Consider the following 26,461-nt stretch of genomic DNA (forward strand, 5'->3'; position numbering starts at 1 on the left):
GGGAGCAGATGAAAAATGCTGTTTGCTTTGTGGCACGGCAACTGAAGGGGGGGGGGGGCTGAATTCTCCGCGCTCCACTTCAATTCTGATGCACCCACTTACAAATATATCCGTGTACGTGTTTGTTTTTCTCGTCTGAGCTGGCATCTGGCTTAAAACTCCACAGCTGGATAGCTCCAATATTGCTCGTCATTTTCGTCGGAGAGTGTAAACAAAGGGATGATGGGATATTAGCGAAGGCTTACTTCAGCTGCAACAATGATGCCCACAACTCAGAGGGGAATTTCCGCTGAACTCACGTCACTCTGCAGAAACTATGTTCTAGGAAACGACAGAGGTTTTGTGATTTTTGTATAAAAAATAAGAATTAAGAAAACACTGGGAAAGCTTTAAAATGCATCAAAAGATAATTGGAGTGGGACGTTAAGGATTTAATTGAACTGAGAGATTTAGAAGATATTTTATTTGATTTATTCTATGGTCATTCATTCATTTGTTCTTAATTGAACTGATTTAAAACTATCACACTGAGCTGCAGATGAAAATATTTGGAAGAAAATTTGGCAATAAAGCCGCCTTCCTCTTTGTTTCTAACATTAGTTCCCTGTTCTGAGCCACATTACCGTAGCTGTGTCGCAGTCCCGTCCCCTGCAATTAAAACTCTGCGATCAGAGCAGTCTGACCTCCAACATTCACTTCAGGAAGCGTCCCTGTGAGTTGGCCAGGTGATGGTCTGAGGAGCAGTGCTGCATGACTGGCTTTTAGGATGCCTTTCTGCGTCCTGGCGCAGCACTGCAACAGCGTTCCACCAGGCTGAAGGGTAACTGCTCTGCAGGAGCGGCTTCTTCTTTTCCAGCTGTTTTGGCACCTGTGACCAGAACACTGCTCAGTGAACGATGTGAAGACATGAAGATCAAATTCAACACTGTGGGTGTTTACAGTGGACTGTTTCAGTGAAAATTTTACAGCCCCTCACTCTTTCCAGCTACAAGCGAAGCTGTGTGACCTGGAAACGGGTTTCATTTCCCTTCCATGAACACTGACAGACCTATAAACCAAACAAAACTGTGCTTTTCTGTAAGTGCTGCCAGGCATCCAGATGATCCGCCTGCAGACTGTGCTTAAACTGACATTCAACTCTTCTGAAGTTTATCCAAAAAGGGAGGTTTGACAGAAGTGTTTCCGTTTTTTAATATTTCATGCTTTGAGATGCACGCCCTGCTCCACCAGCACAGTTGCCCCTCCCAGGCGTTTCTGCGCCGCAGAGAGTTTGACGTTCGCGGAAAAAACGTCTGCGTAGTAAACAGAGGAAGCTTTGTTAAGTACTGTGCTAAACCGCACAAGCGGCCGGCTCTTAAAAGCTATTTGCAGTTGTGGCGGAACAGGTATATTGGAATGTCAGCACTTCCAGAAGCACCATGAGTGAGGAAACAGGAGCTGCTGTCATGCTCACACACGAGGAAAAAAACAGTCTTTCTTTTCATTTAGTCAAACTGCTGTGATTCTGCTCCGTTGGCGTTATTGTGAAATGAGAGTGCAGCTATTGTTTGTTCAGATGGATTAAACTCTGCAAAGGTTTCCGGGGGTCATGAAAGGCAGCTAAGCTTCACGCTGCTGTGCTTTTCCTCTGGATTTGTTTGTACCCAAAAACTTTTCTGATGTTGTCAGTGACTGACGGTTGTTAAGAACCCACTCGTGTTTTTGTTCCATGTTCTTGTGGCTTTCAACTGATGAACTTTGATTAGCCAAAATCCAAGAACCTGTATCATTTTCTAGGAAATAGTGGCAGGGGTTCATTCAAAATTTGCCTCTGAGTTGTGGGCGGGACCGTTGATGAAGAGCAACCTTGCACCCTCTTCCCCTCGCCATCGTTGAGAGCTTTGCATTAACACTCTGTCATGCTGGACTAACATTACTGGTACAACAAAAGTGGCGAGCAACATTGGAGCTCTCCAGCCGTACAGTTTTGGGTCAGACGCCAGCTCAGAGGAGGAAGACGTTCATGGATCTGGTCGTCTACAATGGTCTAGAATGGTGCGACGCAGGGAGCTTGTGTCCCGCCCAGCGTATTTTCTACATCGCAAATGCTTCTATATTACTGCAGCCTAACCTTACTTCTATATTACAAATGATATCTTTTCTAAATGACATTTTTTCGTCTACTCCGGATTCACAACACTTGAACAAAGAAATACTCACCATCCTCAGAAAAATGCCGCAAGAATATGTTAAAACACCAAAAACCCAATTTTCACCAATGTTGGTCTTTAAAAATACTGTTTAATTTCAAATATTGTTTAAAAAATATGTTTTTTTAAATAATAAATGTATCAAATGTTGTCCTAAACAAGTCATTGCATCTTACTGAAGAGCTACTAAGAAGTTTGTTTTGTCTTACATCCAGTGAAATTAGATCATTAAACTAAAAACTAGACAAAACTATGAGACTTTGTGTTTTTGCAGTGTATTTCCTGTCAGAGTGTGGATGAGCAGATTTGTATGATTACAGGGTGATCTTTCCTTTTTCGATTTGTCTTGTTTGTGCCAGAAAAAGCACTAAAGCGGGTGTCTCTGTCGCTCCGTGTCACTGTGTAGGTGCTGTGGCCAGCACAGAGGTGAAGATGAGACTGCAGGAGTTTGTGCTGAACAAGAAGAAGGCGCTGGCTCAGCGAAACCTAAACCACTGTCTGCCCAGTGACCTGCGCTACTGGTATGGGTGAGTGTCACCAGTTTGCCGCCGCACAGCCAGTTAAGCTGGATGTGCGACGGGCAGAGCACCGATGGCGTGAGTGAAGCTGACGTCTGTGGCGTCTGTCTTCTGACTGTGTGAGAAATAATCTTTGTTATTCTATGTTTGGGTTGTTTAACAAAATGAACTGAAAGCATCAATTGAAACATATTTAGAGAACTTCTTTGTTAATTCTTTTGCTTTCTGTCTCAATGGAATCGGATTTTAATACAAACATTTTGAAGAAATTTGAAGAAAGAAAGCCGTGAATGTTTTGAATCTTCTCGGATTTGGTGAATTTCTCCACATTTTGAAGTGCTGTGGTGGGATTGGGTCACAGATGTGCTGCAGAACGAAGATCTCGTCTCCAACCTAAGCGTTTGGCTTTCAAAGACACAAAAATGTGGAAGCCTTTGTCAGAATTGACAACCCGCTCTGTCCCAAGGGTGTTTGAAGTGGGCAGGTAGACAGAACTTCCTATATTTGACAGATTAAGCCGTCACTGTGGAGGAAGGAGAGACAAGTGGGTCGCAGTAACGTCACAGGTTCTTGTTCTTTTTAAATTTGTTGGATTTTGGCTGACATTACACATGTGCACTCCTCACACGACCTTTTCTCCTTATCACACACACATAGTAGCCATGTCAGGCCCGCTCTGCTATTTTAAAGCCCCCCCTCAGATGAAAATCGTGTTTCTTGTGTTTCTAACGTGTCCTTATGGCATTTTTCTGATGATGGAGGACACACGTAAAGAAATTAGGCTTAAAAAAAAAGCATTTTTGAGTATTTTTTATTAAGAGCGTTCTGAATCAGGAGCAGACACAAAAAAAGCTGTTTGAAAAAGCTTGTAGTTGTGATGATCAGCTCCATTCTGAGATAATGTAAACAGAGAGCTCTCTGTTATGGGTGAAGGGGAGGGGCAGGGTTGCCTCATGCCAAATCTTTTTGATTTTGACTATCCTTCCATAAAGAGTACTTTTCGTTTTATTTTAAGTTGGTTGTCTTTTATGTGGAACTAACAAACTGCTGTTTTTTTCACAGAAAAACTCACCACAGCTCTTTGGACCAGAGCTCACCGCCCCAAACAGCACTGTCAGCCTACAACCACCCCATGCTCGGCACATACGACTTGAAAGACGACTTCCCTCTCCGAAAAACAGGTATGACAGTAAATAAGAACCTTTACTTGAATAAGCTGATATTTTATTTTGGTTTTGTCAAAGTTCTGCTGAGATAAACTAAAAAACAACATGATAATCTTAAAGCAGGGGGAGGGGGTCAAACTGCAGGCCTTGAGGATCAGCGTCCTGCTGGTTTTCCAGGAATCCTGAATGATTTGCTGCTGATTCCCCGATTCAGGTGTGTTTAGCCAGTTAGGAGCTTCAATGGCAGATTGGTTGGAAAACATACTGGACACCGGCCCTCAAGGTCTGGATTCTGACACCCCTACCTTAAAGGTTTTGATTTATTTTGATTGTTCTTTGTTTTCTTTCTTTGTGAGAGGTTTTAGAAAAAACATTTTGACTGCATCATACCAGAAACAAGTAGTTGTTTGAAAAAGATGTTCAATGTTTCTGTGGTTAAAATCTTTTTGCACAGTGTCGATGTCACATCGGTGGGAAAGCTGCTGCTGCTGAGAGTGGCAGAAGCACAGCGGAGGTGTGGCGGCCTCAGTTGACACCGGAGATGTTGCAGGCCATGCCTAAATGACGCACACTCCTTGAAATATCGCTAGTCTTCGACTGTTTAAACGATCAACGGATTCTCTGCTCGACAGAATCAGCTAATCTACGTTGATTGTGTGAGCATTTCACCACTGTGAAGTGTTGCATCTCCATGCAAAGCTGCTTTTCTCAGCATCAGAAGCCGTTGGAATTACGATATTTGCCTGGACCGTTGAAGAGTTACGGTAGTTGAACAAATGTAAACACTGGAGCTGAAGCGTTACGTGTTATAGGGTAGAAGGTGCCAAGAAAAATGGCTTAAGTTTCATTATCAATCAGAAAACTTGGTGTTACATTTGAGAGTCATCAAACCTAAAAACGACACCGAATGTGTCGCTGGTGACAGCAAAATAACACACTTTCCTTGAACTAGCATAACTCTTATTTAACGTAATTCCAACGTATTCTGGTGCCGGAAAAAGCAGCTGAAATGCAACACAACGCAAATAACGTAATCCAACCGATAAACACCTCACGACTGAATCACAATCCGTTGGTTGGAATTACGTTAACTACGTAAACAGTTGTAGGGTTACTGAAATTGAAAGGAAGGTCAACGGGCCAAAAGCTCTCGTACACACAGAAATGTGTCCATCTGCCCAGGCTGACGCAGCCGAGCTGCATTTATCCATTTAGCGCCAGCAGCAGCTGCTTGGGCTCCGCCTCCTCCGCTTCTCAGCTGGAGAACAAACTGTGTCCTCTGCCCTCGCTCCCACCCACCGGCTGCTCTCACCGCTGGCATGCGACCTCAGATTTCGGGGACTCCGATGCAGCTCGACGCAGAAAGCAGCCGAGATGCGAAGAGAAAGGAGGTGTTTTATTGAAGAGCTGATGCTGTCAGTGGTTAGTGGACGTAGATCAGATGAGATCTGCTCTCAGATATGGTCTGTGTTCAGCAGGAAGTGACATCATGAGTGACATTTCCTGCCAGTGTCGAGCTTTTGACATGCAAATTCCAAACACACGTCAAACAGGCCAAATCATTTTTTTATGTTTGCGTGTGTGACGTTGAGGCGTGCGGCACGTTACAAAAGGGATCCATTGTCTAAGTGTGAGGGGCTTTGTGATGATGGCTCTGGAAACGCACAAGGGCACTTAAGAGTGACGCTGCAGGAAGTCTGACTTGACAGAGACTGTCTTGTCCTGCTGAAACAATCCAGGACTGCAGTCTTCTTTGTTTCATCCCAGTGGCTCACATTTAAGCAGCTGTTACCCTCATGTCCCACTACTGTTTCTTTTTCAACCTTGTTGTGGTTGTTGTGCAGAGGTACATCATTATATGGTGAGAAGACAGCACATTTTGTTCATAAAAACAGTAAAATGTAAAGGAAGATCTTCCCCTTGAGATGAAACATCTTATTCCAGTTACATGCAAGCACAGATGGCAAAGCAAAAGAGAGAGGAAAGGGGGAAAAAAGTCAGATTTAGATCAGCACTCCCCATCCTTTTTCAGGCCACGGATCGGTTTAATGCCAGACAATATTTCTACGAGGCTAAAACAAGCGTCCGATTTCTTCCTTTTTTTCTTCTTCTAAGAAAGTGGAAGCTCTAGATCGGACGCCAACTTCAGCCTCGTCTGACTTAAAGATGCGACGCATAAACAAAAAAAGAGGAAAATGGTCACTAACACTAGCGTTTTCTAAATAAAATCATAAATATGAATCCACAAGTTTATAAACAGCATCCTCATAACATTAGACAGTCTGATGCTGAATATTCTGCATTATTATTATGGTCTGTGGGAATAACTATTGCAGTAAATCCATATTTGCGGTAAAGACTCCTGGTTTTTGTCTGTTAAATGCAGCTTTCTTTTATTTTGAAGTCGAAGGTTTTTCTTCTGTTTCCTCTCTGGCTGTTTTCTATGAAAAGAAACTATTAAGAAGGTAGCAGAAGGATTTTTGACGCGAGCGACTTAACATGCTTCGAGGATGAGGCGGATGTGGTGGAGAGTCCAGTAGTTTTCCAAAGTGTCCTTGAGCAAAACACTGACATTGATGGATGAATGTGTGTGTGACTGGGACTGTGACTGTAGGAGGAAATGCCATTTCAAATCCCCGTGGATCGGTAAATTCATTGATAAAACATTGTGTTGCTCAATCAAATCAATTAAGATGATAAGATGACATCACACAAGTAGGGAAGGAAATAAAACTTTGTTTGTGACCCGCCACAGGATTTACTGACCGTTCTACAGTACAAAAACGGAATTGTAAGAAAATGAAAAGACCTTATTCTTCTTGTCGTGCAAAAAAAATAATCTTATAAAGAAAGTTTTCCAGTTGCAAAATGATCTTGGTTTTAAGAAAACATGTCTTAGTTACAACTTTTTTTCTTTTTCAATAGGAATTCCAGGTAAAACCATTTTCTTATGCCATTGGCAGATTTTTCTTAACCTAAATCTGGGTGTTTTCTTCGTTTACAAGGCAAATCTAAAAGCTCTTCTATTGAAATTTGCAATATTGGTGAATATGCACTGGAAAAATGTCCACCTGCCTTTCTACTCCAACAAGTAAGGAATTTGGTCAACGTCATGGGCCCTCTGGGGGGGGGCCTCGTTAGAGCATTTTTTTCTGCTCTACAGTAAAAACCAAACATTTTAGCCAAGTCTTTCCTTGGTTCCTGGAGCTCACAACTGAGTCCTCTTCTCACAGCGTTCCTTTCAACTCACTTAGTTCAGCTTTCTGCATGCAGATAAGACAAACCCATCAGTTTGCATCTGCACCTCTGCTTATGTCTGTCCATCTAATCTACTTATCTAATGTATCTTCCATGTACGAAGCTTCTCGGAAACTCTGTTGATGAGTTTCAGAAAACAAGCCTATTGATTTCCATACAGTAAATCCCCGTCTCTCCCTTTCAGTTGACAGAAGAGCTGGAAGCTCCCCTGTCGAACAAATGAGCCGCCGATCAATGGCTTTCGCATACGAATCGGTTCCCTCATCAAACCTGCTGAGGCATCCAGCGCTGCTATGCAGTTTAATGAAGTATGACCGGACGTCACAGACCCTTACAGTCCTTTGTGTAAAGACAACAAAGAGAAACACAGAAGCTGCACTAAAGTTACAGCACTTAAAAGGTTAAAACCCCATTTTTTTAAAGCTACTTCAACATAATTATTTTAATTTTTGCAAATTTTGCAAATGTTTGCAAACCTTTGCTTCAAAGTCTTGCAGAAAAAACACTATATATTTGGTGTTAGCACTCTGAATTTTAGGAAGAGGAACAATGAGGAAGAGGTTTGAACAACTCTAGAAAAAGGTAAAACTTGTTGAGATGTACTGAAGCAGCACAGTCAGAGTTACCTGCTTCAGCCGGAATGAAGAGAAGGTCAAAAAGCAGAAAACTGGGGAGTCCGAGGAAAGAAAGAAAGGAGAAGGCTGAAGGAGAAGCAGGGGGAGAAAGGGCAGCAGCCAAATGCCAGCATCAGCAGGAAAACCAGTCTGCCGTCTGCAGCGAGCCCGTTTGCACATGCGCATGCTGCTGTGGATTTGCCCTGTCGGCATTAACACCCCTTCAAAGTCACAGTGTCCTGAGGTGAACAGCGAACTCCGGCTCTTCCTCCAGCCTTCGTCTCAAAGGCTTTTCTGCTCTATTATTCCTCCATATTGCAGTCATTTAAAAACTCAGCCGTTTTAAATCTCCCCCCAATACAAAATGTGACATGATCTTGGAGCATTTTTCTGATGATTAAGGACAAATATAAAGAAAATTAAGCTTAAAATTACATGTTTGAGTATTTCTTGATTCAAATCGTTGAAAATAACTACTGAGGAGCAGACGGAAAAAAGCTGTTGGGAAAAACGTGAAGTCAAAAACACACTTGCCCCTCTTTCTACTTCATTTGCTGTTTGTAATCTAAGCTTTTGTTGTATTTGAAACTTTTTGCACTGGGACCCTGTCTGTCTGTTAAGTCGAGCCGTTTAGCTACAATCGGTGGGCCACAAGCTCCCTGGTCTGCTCCATTCCGATGCATCCACTTGCAGACAAATAGATCTGTGTACATCTTGGTTTGATGATGGGAAGTCAGGGAAGGCTTGCTCAGCACCAGCAGTAGGTTCCCAGAACTCGAAGGTGAAGTTCTAAAGAACTAATGCTGCTCTGCAGAAATGATATCCTAGAAAACAACATGTTTTTTTCTTACATTTTGGTGAAAAAAGCCATAATTATAATTAAAAGACCACCGGGAACATTTTAAATTAGATCAGAAAATGACTGACGTTTGACTTTGTCATTTTTTATAGTCTTTTTAAGCTTTCAGAATTTGTTAAAATGTCAAACTTCTAAAAATGACTGATCTCCCCCAGTCTGCCCCGGTTTAACCCGGGCAAAACATTTTACCCCGCTTGATCACGACCCTCTTACCAAAGACTTTGGACCGCTGCCCTCCACTTAGAGGAAGGCCTTTTTAAAAATAATTGAGTTTCATAAGTTCAGCTGCATCGTTGCCCCTAAAATTAAGAGTGCATTTGAAAAAGTCGAGGGCACAATAGATTCCCAGTGGGTTTTCTCATCCCCACTCACGTAGAGGTATAATGAGAGCTTGTACCTCTTTGAAGCACATAAAAACCGGGGGCATCCCTTTGTTTTTTAATGAGTCGGAATAAATCCTCTAATACGGAATAAATCGCTACTGTACACAAAGAATCTCTGGCTTCCACTTGGCTGTACCTCCCCACCTCCTGCTCTGAGGCTAATGAACGTAGCATAGCCTGTTTGATACGAGGTCATGGAACGAGCACTCGGTCAGCTCTGGGTCAACCATCCTGCTTTAACTGAGTGAGCGGAGGGAAGCACGTGGGGGAGGGAGGGAGGGAGGGGGGGGACTGTCTGTGTTTGGTATCGTCCCGCACCGAGACACAACAGCAAAGAGTGTCAAGAAAGTCCCCGACACCGTTTCCAGAATAATCCAAGGAGCTTCACCAGCTTTCTTCCAAGAAAAACATCCTCAGACAAATCCGCGTCAACACTTTTTTTTTTTTTTTGGGGGGGGGGGGTCTTGTTTGTAAGCAATGCTCATTAGCAGAATATAAAGGTTGCATTATTAGAAAAATGTCAACAAACTGCCACTTGAATGCCTCCCACTCCCACATAATGGTTCTGCTGCTCAATCTGTGGCCCATAAAGCTGAGTGTGCATGTTACCCAACAAGTTCCCACTAAATCCCATGAAAGATATCCTCAGTTTTACATTATTTCTGTGACGTTTCGGGTCGCACTTTAAGCCTTAGTCGCAAGCACCCGTAGAGAGAGTTAACCCGGACGAGTGCTGCCGGTTTGTGGGTCGTCCGGTCTCATGGAGGGGTCATAGAGAGGAGCAGACGTATCTTAACCCCTTCATGCAGTGTGTTGCTAATCTGCATTGTACCAATAAATCAAGGACTCCACCTAATTAAAAATCACCTTAAAGAAAACAAACATTGGAAATATCTTTTGATAAATTTGGAAATAAAGTTGGGCTTGAAGGGGTTAAGTGGAGTGCAGGTGTGTCTTTCAGCTCCCTTGAGGTTTGTTCGACCACTTCAAAGAAGATCATGAAAATGGTCCCATGACTGTTTGTGTGGTAAAGTTATCCGGAGGTTTACATAATGAAAGTTGATGCATGGGTGATGCTGTCATATAGTGCCCTTACGACACACTCTGTAGTCGTTAGTTAGGTACGCACGCTGGCTCCTTACTGTCCACACGCAAATGTCGCGCGCACACAGTGTGCTGGTGACATGGGGTCCTTGCACAGTCCACAGGACTGTGTATAAGTGTTCACTATGACCTGTCGCTCACAGCAAATGTGCACGAACATTTTCACTTTATGCGATCACTGAGCGGTCTACGACCTTGATATATCCTGTAGGCCATATGCACAGGTTTTCCTACCTTTGGCCCACAGACAACCCCGCATCCACCCCTTTAAGGGCAGTTTTGACCAAGGCATAAATCGGCAAGATGCGTTTGTACTTGCATTATATCCAGCAGATACTCAACGTCAGCACTAGACTTGATAGATTCCTCAATCGTTACTTTTGCAGGTTTTCTTCGCAGTTCAAATGGTTTCACAGCCTTTGTGTTGCATATTTTAGACGTTGTCTTGAACAAATGTGTCTCTTCTTTGTGTGCCGTCAGCGTCCGAGCCCAACCTGAAGCTTCGTTCCCGGCTAAAGCAGAAGGTGGCGGAGCGCCGCAGCAGCCCTCTGCTCCGCAGGAAGGATGGACTCATCACCACTGCCAAGAAGCGGTCCCTGGATGTGGCAGGTCAGTGACCCTCGCCCGGGTCAGTGCATTCAGAGCGGAGCCAAAATCTGCAGTTTCTCAAGTGAATCTCGAAACATCCTGAGGCAAACACATTCCCATAACCTCCCATGTTATGCCTTTCGAGAAGCTTAGATAAACACTTTAAAAGCCAAGTTTCTGCTCATCAAACTGGTGAATATTCCATGTCTATCCAACCCTTTTAAACTGCATTAATACTGAAATGTGTGCAAATTCACAGTACCCGACCTTGAAAAGGCTCCGATAAGTGCTGTGGTCACTGTTCCTAATGAATGTGCATGTTGGTAATGAGTGCTTTGATGATTGTGTTTGCACTATTACCCTCTAATCGAATCCTTTATGCAGGAGTGCTTCACACAGAACTGAAGTTTGGGTTGGACTTAAGTAAATGTTAAAGCTGTTTATCCACAGCAGGAAAGTTCTCCCACAGTCTACAGCTTTACATTTTTTTGTGGGTTATGTTATAAGGACGCATGATTGAAGGTGCTACGAGAACTTACTAAAATAAAATTTCTATTGATATGTAATCTTTAAGTACATGAATAAATGCGACTCTTTAATCAGAAATTGTCTCTTTGTTTTTACTATGACAGAACCTGCATGCAACAGTGCACCAGGCTCTGGCCCCAGTTCCCCCAACAACAGCTCCAGTAACATCCCGAACGAGAATGGGATCCCGATCTCCAGCAGCCATGGAGAGGTAATCCGTCAGCTTTTCCTTGCAGTTTCTGCATGTGCATGTGAGCGTGTGCTGTAGTGTCACGCTGTTTGTGTCGCCAGGCCTCTCTGCTTCAGAGGTTGGCTGCAAGGGAGGGTTCAGTCAGCCAACTGTCTCTCTACACCTCACCGTCTCTGCCCAACATCACCTTAGGACTGCCAGCCACCGGGCCTGCCAGCGCTGTGAGTACACCTGCTCAGTGCTGAGGTCTGTGCACCAAAGCTCCACCACCGTCTCTGCTTTGTGGCACATGCTCCAAAAATGTACCCGCAGAAGTTTTGTATCTTGTAATTTTCTAGTTCCCAAGAGAAAATGGAACGACTCTAATCAAAGGTTTAACCCTTTAACACCAGATCTTTAGCTCCAGTGACGACATTCTTTTGACTCCTGAAACGTATCAACCATGGACGCAATTAACTTAAGTCGAGCGGCTTCTGAAGCGGAGAAAAGCGGCTTAGCACTGATATGCAATGATATACAGTAGTTATATTCTTATGTTGTCAACGCAGATCAACTGTTTCTTTTGTGGAAAATAACGGCATTAAAGTAAAGTATTGCAAATTGCTGCAAAGCTGACATAAAAAGTCGCTTTTGTCCGAGAATCAGCTAATGCACGTTGTTCACGTAAACGGTCGAAGAGTTACAGTATGGCAAAGTCTGAAAAGTAGTGAAACATGAGATCCAAACATCGGAATTGATCATACACAGGAGTTTAAGATAAGAGATGAGCCTTATTGATCCAACCACTGGGAAATTCACTTGTTAAACAGCTTGACAGTCTGAGACATTAAGGTGCAAGAACCAAAGAAGGAAGGAAGTGCAACAAGATGGCGAAACATTTTTAGAAAAAATACAATATTTACAGTTTGTTAGGTTTGTATTTCAATAAAAATGTGTGGTTGGAGCCTGACCTGGCTTTAGGATCCCTACTCTAACTCAGCTGAAATACAGTCTTTAACACAAATAACTAAAGTACAGTTTCAGGATTTCTAAGGATGAGGTGTTTTAACAAAAACGGTCTGCAGGGGGGTTTTTTGCCAGAGGAAAAGTGTTTTTATTTTCCTTTGTGCGTTGACTTCTCTGTTATCTGAAGGCTTGTGGTGTTTTCTGAGCTTTGCTAAAATCTAAGTTGTTACAGCGAAATATGTGATTTTTTTTTTTTAACCAAAATAGTGACCCAATCTGACAGTCCGAGGTTTTATTTTAGCTCTTTCTTCAGGGAACATGAGCTTTTTATTTTGCCCTCCTTCCTGTTTTTGGCTTAAGAGTTGCTCTAGCGTTCTTTCCATCTCTCTCCATCTCGCTGCCCACGTGTCACATCTGACCCTCGGCATGTCTCCATCTCGCTCCTCGTAGGTGGTGTCGGGACACCAAGATGGCGAGAGTCATCTGGCGCTGCCTGCGTTGCAACAGGGCATTCCACTGACTCCTCCTTTTCTTCCCACCGCCCACCTGCCTTCCTACTTGGCACCTTCAGCGCTGGACAGGGAGGGGCCTGGAGGGGGCACAGCTGGTCACAACCCCCTCCTTCAACACGTGGTTCTGTTGGAGCAGGGCCACAGTCCAATGGGTCAGTAGTTATTTTCCTCTGCAGCTTGGACATCAAACGTTTGGTTTGTTTGCCGCCTCAGATCTGCACTTTTCTCGATTCAAAGTTTTTTGTTCCTTCTTTTCTGTGGACTTTGTCTTGAGAGCATACATGATTCTAAATAACCTGCAGGTATGATCTCGTCTTTGATCCGCTAATGATGCAAAAACAGATTTTTACAAATGCCACAACTGTAGAGCTGAACGAGCTCTCAATGAAGCCAGAAGCCTGAGATCAAGGGATGTCCTGACCGGGTATTTTTGGCCCCCGATCCGATTCCAATTTTGGGAATCTGTCGATACCCAGATCCTTGATACTTTCGTAAGACATTTAATAAACAGATCCAAGTTTTACCCCTATTTTATTTTATTAACCTATTTTTGTAACACTTAAACAGATCAGTTCTGTTAAGTAGTAGCATCAGTCATGTGATTTAGTTTGGTGACTGTAGCGTTGGTGTCTACAGAGCTACTGAACAGGTTTTTATCACACGTGATTCGGATCTCCATTAAAAATTCCTAACATTGAAAAACGACGTTGGTGTTTAGAGGTTTATTTCAGTTATTTAAAACAAGGGACAAAAAGAACTTTGATCACGTGAAACGTGAAAAGATGTTTTATGCCGGGTTATGTCAAATTTAGCTTGTTTCCACCTGTAGTCCCTGGGAAAATAAGAATAAGTAGAAATTTGGCAGAGTGACCTTGTTGAAAGAAACGATTAATGACTAGCTCGTGTCAATTAGTTTTGGTTGTTTTTTAGGATTATGATTTTTTTTTTATTATCACTTTTCCCCGGAGCTTGCACTTTGTAGACGGTCCCTTGGCAATTGTCTCACAGCTGTCTCCCTGTCTAATTTTCATTAAAAATTTTCAAAATTATCTTAATGTTTCTTTTGAAATGCCTTTGTAGGTTGTTGTTTGGGTTGAGACAAACCAATACAGACACTTGACATCTGTTTAAAATGTTTTTAAAAGGTTACTGAGCCCAGAATCTTTGCTAACTTTACTGAACTGTTCCTGCTTAAACTAGCGCCGTATTCTGCTGCGCTTTACCACAGTAAAACGTCGTGATCCGTTCATGATTTGCAGACTTCTATCAGGTTATTTATTTATAATAATAGTCTTGAATAGATCTGTAATCAAAATGATAAGGAAAATACTGAAAATAAATATTAAATCCCTTCTCGAGATGCAACATCTAATTCTGACCTAGTCTGAAAGTACGTGATCTGTGATCATGTGATCCCTATGGAAAATCATCAATGAATCCCCTTTTTATGTTTTTTTTTTTTTTTACTTCAGGAACAGGAGCTTATCTGTGAAGAGAACTAATATGTAATTCTCACTGGCGTTTTAAATGTTTCACTTGATGTTTTCTGTGCTTGAAAACACACCAGAGGAGTGTGAGCTGGCGTGTTGTAGCTTCACTGCTCCACAGTGTAATATGTGTGAGAATATGGTTCTGTTTTCATTGGGATTTTGTCGCAATCCCACAACATCAGGGTTTGGAATTCCACATTCTTACATTTTGGCTCCAAAGATTTGGTTTCTGAAGTGGCCAAACCCCACAGCAGATTTTCTGACTGAAACCAGCAGCTGCAACGACTTTTTGACAGTTCAAAGACAGAATTAGCTGTAAAAGTTTTGGCTGACTCGTGGAGCATTTGCTTTACTTTTGTGTAGCAAAGTGAAAAAGTAAAAACAGAAAAATGCAAGCAAACACTTTGGGACAATCTCACTTGTTGCTCACAGACATAGCCTTGTGAGTGTAAATTTTGTGAGGGATCGATTGATTTGCACAACTGTAAATCCCGTTTTGTTGCGTGTTTTTGGTGCATATTTTAGTGGTTCCATTTGGCAAATAATCCATTTGGGTATTCTTTTTTGAGTCACAGGTGGTGACGGCCCACTGAGATTTAACTCCAAGCCATTCTTAGTTGTGTCTGTTAAAAAGTGATGCTTTTGTCTGTGAAACATGCCATCCTGTCACTCATATTTACATCAAACTCTTAAGCTTGGTTTCATAGGTTTCGTCTCCTCACTTCACCATGTTGAAGACATTACAAAGCTCCTTTCAGCCAAGTCATTATTTTCCACCCAGACGGAACCACATTTGCTGCTAAACTCTTCCAAATTCATTCTTTCTCAGACGTGTTCTCGCTTGGTCTCAATTATTTCTGCAAAAGCTTCACGTGAAAAGTATTCTTCGTGTCCTTTCGGCTCTAATAATCCATCATGGAAATGGTTCCCCCTCCTTGAATATCTGATGATCCGATGAAAATCGTGTTTTGAACATGTTCCCGTAACATTTTTCTGATGTTGGAGGACATGAAAAATTTAGCTTCAAATTGCATTTCTGAATATTTCTCTATTCAAATTGTTGTAAATCAGGAGCCGACGAAAATATGCTCTTAAAAAAAGTCTGGGGCGCCACAAGCTCCTTGCTCCATTCCATTCATATGCATCCACTTATAGACGTCCATGAACTGAGTTTTCCGGACTATAACAGGGAAAATTATTACATTTAATGTCATTAGATGAGCTGCACAGTGGCGCAGTGGTTAGCACTCTTTCCTCACAGCAAGAAGGCCCCCTGTCACTCAAAAAAACATGTCCAGGGTGCGCTGTGTCATACAGTTGAGAACTGTAAATTGTTAACCACAGGTAGCTATTTAGCTCAAACGTGTTGGTGCAGGGAAATGGGAAAGTGCCTATTCGTGTAAAAATGGCTTAAAATAGGGATTACACCCATTAGTTAAAACGGGGTTAGTGGAAATTCGTAAGAAGCATTGGCACAGTTTGTCGAGAGGCGTTTTTGAATTTGGCACAATGGGTATCACGGCATTCAAATGTGTACAGCAAGAGTCTAGCTGTCAATTTTATTTCCTATGCGGCCTTAAGTTTGATTTTATGTTTTCTTAAAAAGGTCCTAAAAATGTTTAAATTTGCCTTCTGTAAATCTGCAGACACCTTGTATAAGTTGCTCCGGAGTACAAGTCACAAACGGCAAAAAAAAAATGCAAAACAGAGAAGAAGAAAAATACACATAAGTCGCACTTTGGGGAGAAATGTATTTGACAAAACATGTCAAAAGTAAAATATTATCATATCATATCAATATGGGACCAAGAACAGATATTTAATATTGAAAAATAAATCATAATAATAGAGTAGATCAAAGCAATAGATCCGAATATATGGACACTTAACAAATGTAACCGTATTTGTCTTATAAAACATAGAAGTAATTGAAAAAGTGTCTGGCAAATTTGTGCGACATATGAACCATTATTCAGATAACCACAGCATAAAAAACATGCAAACAGGCCAACTAAACTCTTTAAATCCCTGTAAATCACTAAACTCATTGAATTATTTATCCTCTGTGTCGTTTTGGAACAACTCGGTTTCTCTACGTTGCTGTCGGTAGCAAATACTGATACACGCACCTACAGTGCCTTCTAGCGTTGTTGCTATTTATTTAAAAAAAAATTCACTTGCAATTCCTGCCGAGGCCAAGCTATGACAAAAAAAAAACGCAACTTGTATGCTGAAAAAAACAGTACATCTTTTGTTTCCTTGTACGACCTGGTATTAGGCTCAAAACCTTACAGCTGGATTGCCGCAATGTTTCTCACCATTTTTGTTGCACTAGTAATGTTAGGTTAAGCTAGTAGGAGAGTGTGGAAACAGAGAGCTCTCAGCAACAGGGTTGTGGGGGGGCGGGGGCGGTCTGCAGAATTTCTAATGAAATCCTTCTGATCTGCTGAAACTATTTCCTAGAAAAAGTTTTTTTTTGTTGAATTTTAGCTAAAAACTGCATAATTACAATTAAAACCCCTTTTAAATCGATCAAAAGATGATCAGATCTTTAAAGTGTTTTGTGTTTGCTATAGTCGGCCTGGCTGGACTACCACTACCGTCCCCCACTGTATCCAAGCTGGTGCGGGGCCACCGTCCCCTGGGGAGGACCCAGTCGGCCCCTCTGCCCCAGCAGCCATGCGGACAAGCCCAGGCCCTGCAGCAGCTGGTAGTCCAGCAGCAACACCAGCAGTTCCTGGAGAAGCACAAACAACTTTTCCAACAGCAGCAGCAGCACCTCATCAGCAAGGTATGTCCATATCTTATCACTGATACGCAGGCTTGTTAAATTTAGCAGGGTAGGGTTCATCTGCCTGCTGACTGGGTTAACGTATGCGTGTCTCCCTCACATTTATAGTAGTTTAGCCCGGATTTCAATGTTTGTGTCAAAGTGTCCCTGCTTCTTCCTGTCGCCCTGGCAACGTTGAACAGGAGGAAGCTGCCTCCATGTATGTTCACAGAGGAATCATGACTCACCACATCCCTGTGGAAGTGTGTGCTCGCCATGTGATGGAGGTACTCTCTCCATTTCCAGGAAAGGAGTTGTTGCAGTTGAAAATATAGCAGATGATGTCTGTTATCTTTTGAATTGCTCCTGTAAACTGCTTTTCTAAAGTCCTGGCTCAGATTTAGTTTCATGATTTTTTTAATTTTATTTTTTGTTTTTGGTGGGAAAAGCCACATCTGCACGTCAATAACCATAACTGAGGCTTTATCACTTTTGTGACTGTGATCTTGCAAATCCCAGAGTATTATTTTGTAGGAAAACATTACGTTGTTAGCGTGCTGCGACTGCAATCTGTGTTGAAAAGTTTCAATTAAAGAGGAATGTTTACAAATCAACAATGGGCGCCTCTAATTATGGATGCTCTGACTGGATATTTTCAATGTATGGAACATGTGTAAAACAAAATTCCTTTACTCACGCATTGATTCAAATCGCAGGCCATTGTGTAGATGCATATTAATTAACACATTTACAACAGACATTCCTCTGGTTACCAGGCATAAACATCATTAACAACACAGTCTAAACATTAGGACACAATAAACCCTATATATAGCTTCATTTTTGGTTTTAATGAAATCTGAACATGCTTTTTTCCTGTAAATAAGTGTTGAAGTTAAGTCGGAATCAATTTTGCACAAAGATAAACAGATTATTTGATTCAGGAAATCACATTTCGTTATGTTAGTTAAGAAAAATTGAGTTTTTCTTTCAACAAAATTCTGAATTGATCCAAGAGGCAAGATTTGAGCTTCCCACTAAATTGAAAATACAAAGTAATTGGAGCCAGGTCGGTTCACTAATGAATTAGATATTAAGCCATTTGTTCCCATCAACTGAAAAAGCTCTTATTAGTTGTTTTTCCTTCTTTTTTTTAAAGTTCAATGACTGTGTCCCAGGCCAAGATGGAGGCGACTATAAAGCTAGAGACTGGGCTTTTCAGGGGAGCTCAGTACTGTTCAGTGGGTCACATGATCAGTCTGTCTTTATTCATACAGTCACTGCACTGATCCATCATCTAGATATAATCCATTTATTCACAGAACTACACCAACCCTCACCTGTGTAGTCAACCCAGCCTTCACCTTGTTAGATATCCGTGACACACGTTCAGCTGATTTTTATTTTAAAAAGTCATTTTTGGCATTTTGGCTTCTTGGAAACAGTGGATGCTTCCTGTTTGGTAGGGGTCACTCAGTCCGGGTTTCATATACAGTCAACAACAGCCTTACTCTGAGTTGTTCGTACACTGGTGGCCACATCACAGGTCACACTGAACCATTATACAACTGACTCGGGCACGGACTAAATGCTGGATGTTGTCTCCAATTTGACTCTGCAATGGCAGACTTCAGGTCAGAGAGAAAACCGTGTTGCTCAATCGAGCAGAGTTCATCTCTTACAGGTTGACGGCTTTTGCCAGAGCTGCAGAAAAGTCAAGGAAAGCAATCAAACTGGGAGTGATAAATTCAGTTTTTGGGATCCTGACCACAAATATTTAATAATGTCCTTTTGGCGTTAGCATTATAATAAATCTTATTAAAAATAACCAATTAGGTATTTATCTATGGGGGCATTTTTTGATGAATACTTACTTTACACTATGATTGGGAATTTTACTGAAAATATGAAGCACTTGATTCATGATTTCAGTTTTTGTTCTGCCTAAATTAGCTCAGCTATTCAACACTAAAGGTAGTTGGTACTCATGGTTTGGAGGTATTATTTCATAAAGTGGCCTTAGGCAGAGCAATTAGCGCACACGAACAGACATTTTCTAATCTTTATAGTACTGTTTCCCTGTAGTTCCAGGTACCATCATGCAGATCAGTTTGCAAAAGACATTTTTCTTCACCTAAAGACTAAATTAAGTTTAGTCAGCAGTGAAAGTGGAGCTTTGACACAAAAGAATTATCCAGGAACCTTTGGCAAATCGGGGCAAAACGAATGGAAAGAAAGAAGGTAAAAGTCCCGGTGCTGTTACATTTCCACACAAGAGTCTCAGATTACTACCTGAAGCAGTCAGGTGTGTACAAAGACCTGCTCACATGACATGGTGGCTGTTCATGTGTGCGACACAGATGCAGCGAGTCAACAAGTGTCAGGTATCTGTGTCCCCAATCACATCCTCTTTCCACTCGACGTCCCACCAGGCTTCTCTCATTCCAACTGATTTACCAGGCTTATTTAGGTCCTGTATGCTTCATTTCCTTTTTAAAGGAGAATTAAAAGAGGGAGAGGGAACAAAACGCAAAAAAAGAAAGGAACAGTGAGAAACGGTGCAGCAGAAGGGGTTGAGTGTTTTGAGTTTGTTTGGAGAAGGGGGACTGGGATGAGGCAAGAGCCTGCTCTCTGACGTCAATGGACTGTTCCCTGGGCAGTGTGCCAGCCAAGTGTGTGCTTGTGCATGTCTGTGTGTGTGTGTGTGTGTGTGTCTGTGCACAAACAGTGGTCCCATCCAATCATGACCTGCACACCAAGGTTGAGGTCTTTGACGACAACGACAGGGGCAGCTGCCACAACAAGATTACGCCGGTCGTCCCTCTACGATTCCTCCTGTCTTTTCCACTCTTGCCCTCGGCTCGGTTTTCCCTTTCACCCACAGGTTCACGCTGGGCCAACTTTGCAATATAAATTACAAAGTCACAGAGATCCTGTCAGGGGTTTAAAAGCAAATTAGTACACAACTGCACATGCTTTTAATTAGGAATTGGGCAAGAATTATTGCTGCCTTTTAGTTCTTAGGAACTTTATTTTTTGAAAAGTCCTGGATTTCAAGTATCAACCAATCCTGTCTGTTTGGGAAACCTTTAGTTTTAAGATGTTTGTATCGGTGAGTCGTTAAATTATCCAGCTTTTTGTTGTTTTCCTTCAAGTTTCACGTCACTCTGCATTCGGGTCAGGATGTACATCTCTACCTCCTCCTTCATGTTTATTATCATTGTCTCATAGCACATTTTTTTGATACAATCTGGGGAGCCCTCTTGTGGATTTCTCCAGGAAAAGGCATCATAAACAAGCGTTTCTGTAAACACCAAAGGTCCGGTCGAGTATGTGAGCTCCAAGTCAGAAATGAGTTTATTTCTGGCTTCTTGAGTCCAGAGTGCAAACCAGGTTTATCAGTGGAACTGCTTGTTGTTTGCTTTTGTTTGGTTAAACTTGAGGTCTTTTACATTGTTTTTGTACTTAGCCTGAACCAGGCAGCTATTTTTGGAATGAAAACATTGTTGGCGGACACACAGCTGTTAAAGAGAGGCCGGTTGTCTTGCCTCATGCGTCACTGTCTGAGGCAATGATTGCTGTTCTTTCACGGGCTCAAGGGATTCTCCTTCCCTTGTAATTTGTTTTTGGTTTTTTGTAGCAGTAATCAACTTTCTCTCTGAAAACGTACATTGCTTCAAGCATACCTGAAGTTTTAAAAAATCGAAGTATTGGACTGACTGAGCTCCTCCATGCCGTCCTCTCAGATCATGTCCAAGCCTGGTGATCCGGCCTCGGCTGTGGGCTCCAGCGCATCATTGCCTGGCAGGCAACACCAGAGCCACCCAGAGGAGACGGAAGAGGAGCTCAGGGAGCACCAGGGACTTTCCTCATCTTCGTCGTCACCTTCCTCTGCTCCGATGCAGGAGACGAGGTTGCTAAGGGCCATCAAGCAGGAGCCACCAGATCCTGAAGAGCAGGAAGAAAGGGAGCAGAGGGAGAGGCACTCGGAGCCGGACTTCCTGTTCAAACAGGTAATGGAAGATCACGGTCAGGGGTATCATCTAATGCCTCTAAACAGAAGAACATCTTTGTAGGACGAGTATCTAAGCCCTTTAGCTTTATTCAGCAAATTTCAGAGCTGATCTTATTTAGTCTATATTCGTGTTCTTTAATTACAATTTAATGAGCTAATTGAGCATACTGTGTACGGACTCTTAAAGCCTCACTCTGATAAAAATCATGTTTTTGGTGTCTTCAGCATGTTCTTGTGGCATTTTCATCATGACAGAGGACATCTATATTCAGAAAATTAAGACCCAAAAATGACATTTTTTGAATATTTCTTTATTCAAATTATGACGTTTGAAAAATACAAACAAAAAAAAGCTCCCTGCTCCGCTCATTCTGTTGCATCCACTTGTAGACGACTAGATCCATGTCTGAGCTGGCATCTGGCTCAAATCTGTATGGCTGCAGAGCTGTAACACTGCTCGCCATTTTTTTGTTGTACCGGGAACGTTAGGTTAGGGGTGTGAGGGGCTGTAAACTAGCAGGAGAGCCTGTAAACTGAGAGCAACGGAGAGGAGAAGTTGATGCGAGGTTGCTCTGTGCCCATTGTCCCGCCCAAAACTCAGAGGCAAATTTATATGTTCTAGAAAACATACTGGTAGTTTTTTTTTATTTTGGCTAAAAACGGCATAATTGTAATTAAAAGACCACTGGGAACTATTTTACAATAGATCAAAAGATGATTGGAGTGGGACTTAAGGCAGTTTTCCACTAATTCTAGTCATTTTCATGCTTATTCAACTTATTTAGCACTTATCTTTAAGCATTCTTTCGAGGTTTTTAGCTCATTTCAGCTGTCCTGCAGCCCGATTAGATTAGCAGTTAGCTTTTTTTAGGCTTTCCTTCAACTATTGTTGCATTTCATTGGTTATATTTTCATTACTTCAAATTATTCTGCAAATTTTAGTCCACCTACTAAATTGGCCCAACTTTTTTTTAGCATTTCTCTTTTTCTAATAAAAATGCTTTGATACTATTAGGCTGATAATTCTCTACAGTTTGTTTAGCTAATGTGGAAATAACTATGCAGTTTTTATTTCTGCATACAAGCTCTTTAGAATTCTTTAAATGTATTTGACAAGCTTAGAATTTATATTAGATTTGTCCAACAAAATGTGCAATTTAAGATTTTCTGTAGTTCATTTACTTAAATAAGCGGTTTTTCTTTTGTCTTATGGTCATCATGTTTTGTTGCCTTTTTTCCCAGGAAACCTATTATTGACAACGCATATTCCAGGAAATGCACATTTATGTGGTTCTCTTCTGATTTATCGTCTTGAACTAACATGCCTGATGGTGCAAACTGGCAAAAACAAGTCCATTTGATGGCGTCTCAGAGCTTTACAAACATCGTGGTCGTGCTAACTGTAGCAGTGACAGATGGAGCATTTAACTACTGCATGAAACTCCAGCTGTTCCCCAAACGGACTGATCGGCTTGGTTTATGACAGAATTCCGACTGTGATGTTCTGTATTCCTGTCACATGTAACAGCAGAGTACAAAAACATGCATCACAAAACAAAGTTCGCCTGCAGTTTAGTGCTATTTGCCTCTTTGAAAGGTATTTTAATCTTTACAGCTGTCGCACGTTTGGGACACCGTGTCCTCGTGCCACCCATCTCTGCGGCGCGCTCAGCCGTGTTCAGCTCTCCCGTAGCTACAGCGCCCGTGCTGCAGTGTGGCCAGACACACCTATCAGAGTAGTGAAGCAGTGGAAAGAGGTTAAAACATCCACTTAGAGCAAAGCTGTCTCTGTTAAAACATTTTTAATGCCATATAGATTTGTATTATGAGTTCACCGATGTGATCTTTATTAAAGAAAAGGCCATTAATACCAAGCCAACAGTTCCTACAGTTATATAACAGCATTGTCTTTAAAAGTAAGTCAGGATTATTTCTACATGGATTTTGGATGGTGGAACTTGCAAGTATGTAGCGCCCTCTGCTGGCTTGCATCAGTACTGCACTTGTTTCATGTTTGTCCTCGTGTATTTTTGTATGAGAGCAGCAGACCCTACTTCTGGAGCAACAACGGATTCACCAGCTTAGAAACTACCGGGCCACTATAGAAGACTCCAGCTTACCAGGCACCCTTGCTGGGAAGCGTCCTTTGTTCAGGACGCAGTCGTCTCCAGCCTCTGCTTCTCTCCCCATGGCAGTCCAGGAGTCGCCAGTCAAACACAGGTTTACGACAGGTCTGCATATATTTAAATGTTGCAAGTTACGGTTGTCTTTGCACCAACATTTCATTGATTTGTTGTGTAGAAACTCACATGTTGTGACTTTTCCAGGTCTGGTTTATGACTCTTTGATGCAGAAGCATCAGTGCATCTGTGGAAACTCCACGATTCATCCAGAACACGCCGGCCGCATTCAGAGCATCTGGTCCCGGCTTCAGGAAACGGGCCTCAGGGCACACTGTGAGGTAAGGCCAGATAAGTTCACTCCATCAAAACAACCTTAAAATTCCAGAAATATGTTTGCCGTGCAAAAGGATCCCATCGCCATCAATTTTCTTGTAATTATGCAATTTAAATGTGGACCTATTTTGAACACACTCATGAATGCAGGGGTGCTCACACTTTTTGGCATGGGTGCTACTTTTGAAATAACCAGATCCAAAAGATATACACATGCAAATCAAATATTATAAAATTAGAGTTTGAAGATGTATTCATTACAGCAGATTTTACTGTGAACTTGATAAATTTAGGTGAACATGTTGGAGGACAACCTGATAAAGGGTTCCCTCTTTCATTTTTCCTTCAACAGCTTGTTTAGTTGGACCTCCATGTTTGTAGCTGTCATGTCATCGGAGACGTTCCGTTCGAGGTTTTTTTTTTTTTTGAGTGACTGTTGAGAAAAAAATAAGGCGCATTAGCAGCTACATCCAGGGTTAGGAGTCTCTGAACGCTCACACCTTTCAGAAGTTTAGGAGGAAGAGAAACTCCTCATCTGCTAGCGGAGCGGAGTGCTTGGTTTAGTGGGAACATGCATGTGCAGTAACGTATATTAGAGGATGTTGGATTGTTGCTTCTGCATGTCAAAGAAGTGACAGGTTCAACGGGATGGATGTCGATTGGCAGACAGGATTTTTCCCCAAAAAATATCTTAATTTTTTGTTGTTTTATTTTGATTGCCCGCAATCTACCCAAAGTCTTTCGACGTATTTGGCACCCCTGTTCTAATGGATGAAGGCTAAACTGGAAAAAAAGCGTTAAATAAATGTTTTTACCACCTCCCTCCTTTTGAACCGCTAAATTGAATTAACATTTTGACTGTTTTACTGCCAAAAATCAAATTTCCCCATCAAAGAACTGAGACACTTTGTTGTGTTAGGGGTGTGTCATGGTCACAAAGAGAGCTACGCCCACTTTTACTTACTGACAGTAACAATGACTGTTTGCACCGGGATGCTTGTTGTAATGAATTTAAAACAAGTCCTGGGTAAAACCTCTGTTTGCACCGGGAAAACATCCTCTGAGATGTGATGTAAAGATCACATGAATGCACACCACACCTCCAACCCGCAAAGATCACAGCAGTACATGATGTCAAAGAGCCACAGATCTGTAGATCTTATGTCTATAGAACTGGAAAACCCGCCCCAGAGGATCACTCTTTAGAAAAATGACAGAGAGGAATCCAAATGCTGAAGGAGTAGAGAGGAGAAACGTTTTTCTCAGATGAGAAAACTCTCATTTTGACCTGCTAAAGACAAAGTCCATTCCTCAGTCACCCTGAGAACATCAACGCAATCTGGAAAAACAACAATAGCTTACTTTTTAGCTGAAGCTCAAAACTGGATCAGTTATTAATTACAGTTCATAAAAACATTAAAACTCAATTGCAGCAGTACTGCCCTAATAAACATTTAAAGAAAATGCTTTTATCTTAAAAAATAATTATTTAAATATTTCTTTCATTGTTAAAAAACATAGAAATTTTCAAAATAAAATTTAAAGCGTAGTTTACATTTTACTTTACTTTTTAATAAAAATAAACTGCTGTAATTTGTTTTTACCAGCAATTTGGTTTATTTTTTAGTTGCAGTTAACCAAAATAATCAATAGAGGGCAGTGTTATTCTATTATTGTGAATCTTCATACTTACATTTTTGCTTTTTGTTTACCTTAAGTTCTTTATGTTCATTTAACTTCAAATATCACCTTTTTTTACTATGACTCTTTTCCCTTTAACTTCACTTATCTGTGTTTTTTTACCAAAACAAAATAAAATATTGAAATTTCCTGCATCTGCTCTGTTTCTCTAGGTCATCCGTGGAAGGAAAGCTTCTCCAGAGGAGCTGCAAACGGTGCACTCTGAAGCCCACGTCCAGCTGTACGGAACCAACCCTCTGAGACAGAGACTAGACTGTAAGACATGCATTAAAAAAACACACACGTTTGTTCCAGATGTGCCTTTCTCCTCCAAATTCAGGACAGATTTCTGTTCAAACCACCAAACTGTGCAGTTTCTAAACTGCCGTGAGCCTGCACCCTCAAACTCATCATCATGTAAACCCCAGCAAGTCTGCAAGTCGTCCCGCTGGAAGAGTCTACTTTAATCAAATCAAATCAAATCAAATCAACCTTTATTTATATAGCACTTTTTCAACAACATATGTCATTCAAAGTGCTGTGCATAAAATACAATAAAATGTAAAAACAAAATGACAAGACAAACCAGGAGACATGAAAATCCCACTCCCATAATCTTTTGATTTATTTTCAAAGCGCTCCCAGTGGACTTTTTATTATTATTATTATTATTATTTTGCGATTTTAGCCCAAATCAAAAAACCTGTGTGGTTTTCTAGGACATAGTTTCTGCAGAGCGGCAGGAGTTCATTGGAAATTCACCTCTAAATTGTGGGCGGGACTGTTGGCCCTGAGAAACCCCTCCCCTTTCCCCCTTCTAGTTCCTGAAGGCCCGGAGCAATTTTGGATGTTCTTTTTCATATGGCATTTTTCGTCTGCTCCTGATTCACACCAATTTAAATAAAGATTTACTCATAAAATGCTGTTAAAAACACCATAATTGAATTTCCCCAATGTGGGATCAATAAAGAATATCTTATCTTATCGTATCTTATTTTCATTGGAATGAGCCTTTAACATCCATGTTTCTGCTCATTCAAATTAAGTCAAATAGAAATGTTTGGTCCAGTCGTTGTGGTTTATGTCATGGCCCATATCAGTAGGATTTTAGCAATTTTTGGAAAATAATTAGAAGTAAGATAGTTTAGATTCGTTTTATATAAAATGCTCATTTGGGTTCATCCTTTGACAGCTGT

The 26,461-nt window shown here is 41.5% G+C and overlaps 1 protein-coding gene across 2 annotated transcripts in view; it reads left to right on the plus strand.

Moving 5' to 3' along the window:
• The window catches only part of hdac4 (histone deacetylase 4), a 137,017-nt gene that overhangs the window by 78,857 nt on the left and 31,699 nt on the right, over positions 1-26,461 (plus strand). For both annotated transcript variants that reach the window (XM_011489953.4, XM_078939464.1), the window contains 11 exons: positions 2,596-2,716; positions 3,770-3,888; positions 10,572-10,700; positions 11,312-11,418; positions 11,499-11,618; positions 12,793-13,006; positions 16,921-17,135; positions 20,861-21,127; positions 23,174-23,360; positions 23,457-23,590; positions 25,439-25,541. In XM_011489953.4, the coding sequence (XP_011488255.1) occupies positions 2,596-2,716; positions 3,770-3,888; positions 10,572-10,700; positions 11,312-11,418; positions 11,499-11,618; positions 12,793-13,006; positions 16,921-17,135; positions 20,861-21,127; positions 23,174-23,360; positions 23,457-23,590; positions 25,439-25,541 (1,716 nt within the window). The remainder of the gene's footprint in view (positions 1-2,595; positions 2,717-3,769; positions 3,889-10,571; positions 10,701-11,311; positions 11,419-11,498; positions 11,619-12,792; positions 13,007-16,920; positions 17,136-20,860; positions 21,128-23,173; positions 23,361-23,456; positions 23,591-25,438; positions 25,542-26,461) is intronic.

This window comes from Oryzias latipes, chromosome 21 (genome assembly GCF_053564925.1).
Source record: "Oryzias latipes strain Hd-rR chromosome 21, Olatipes_Hd-rR_3.1".
Taxonomy (NCBI): domain Eukaryota; kingdom Metazoa; phylum Chordata; class Actinopteri; order Beloniformes; family Adrianichthyidae; genus Oryzias; species Oryzias latipes.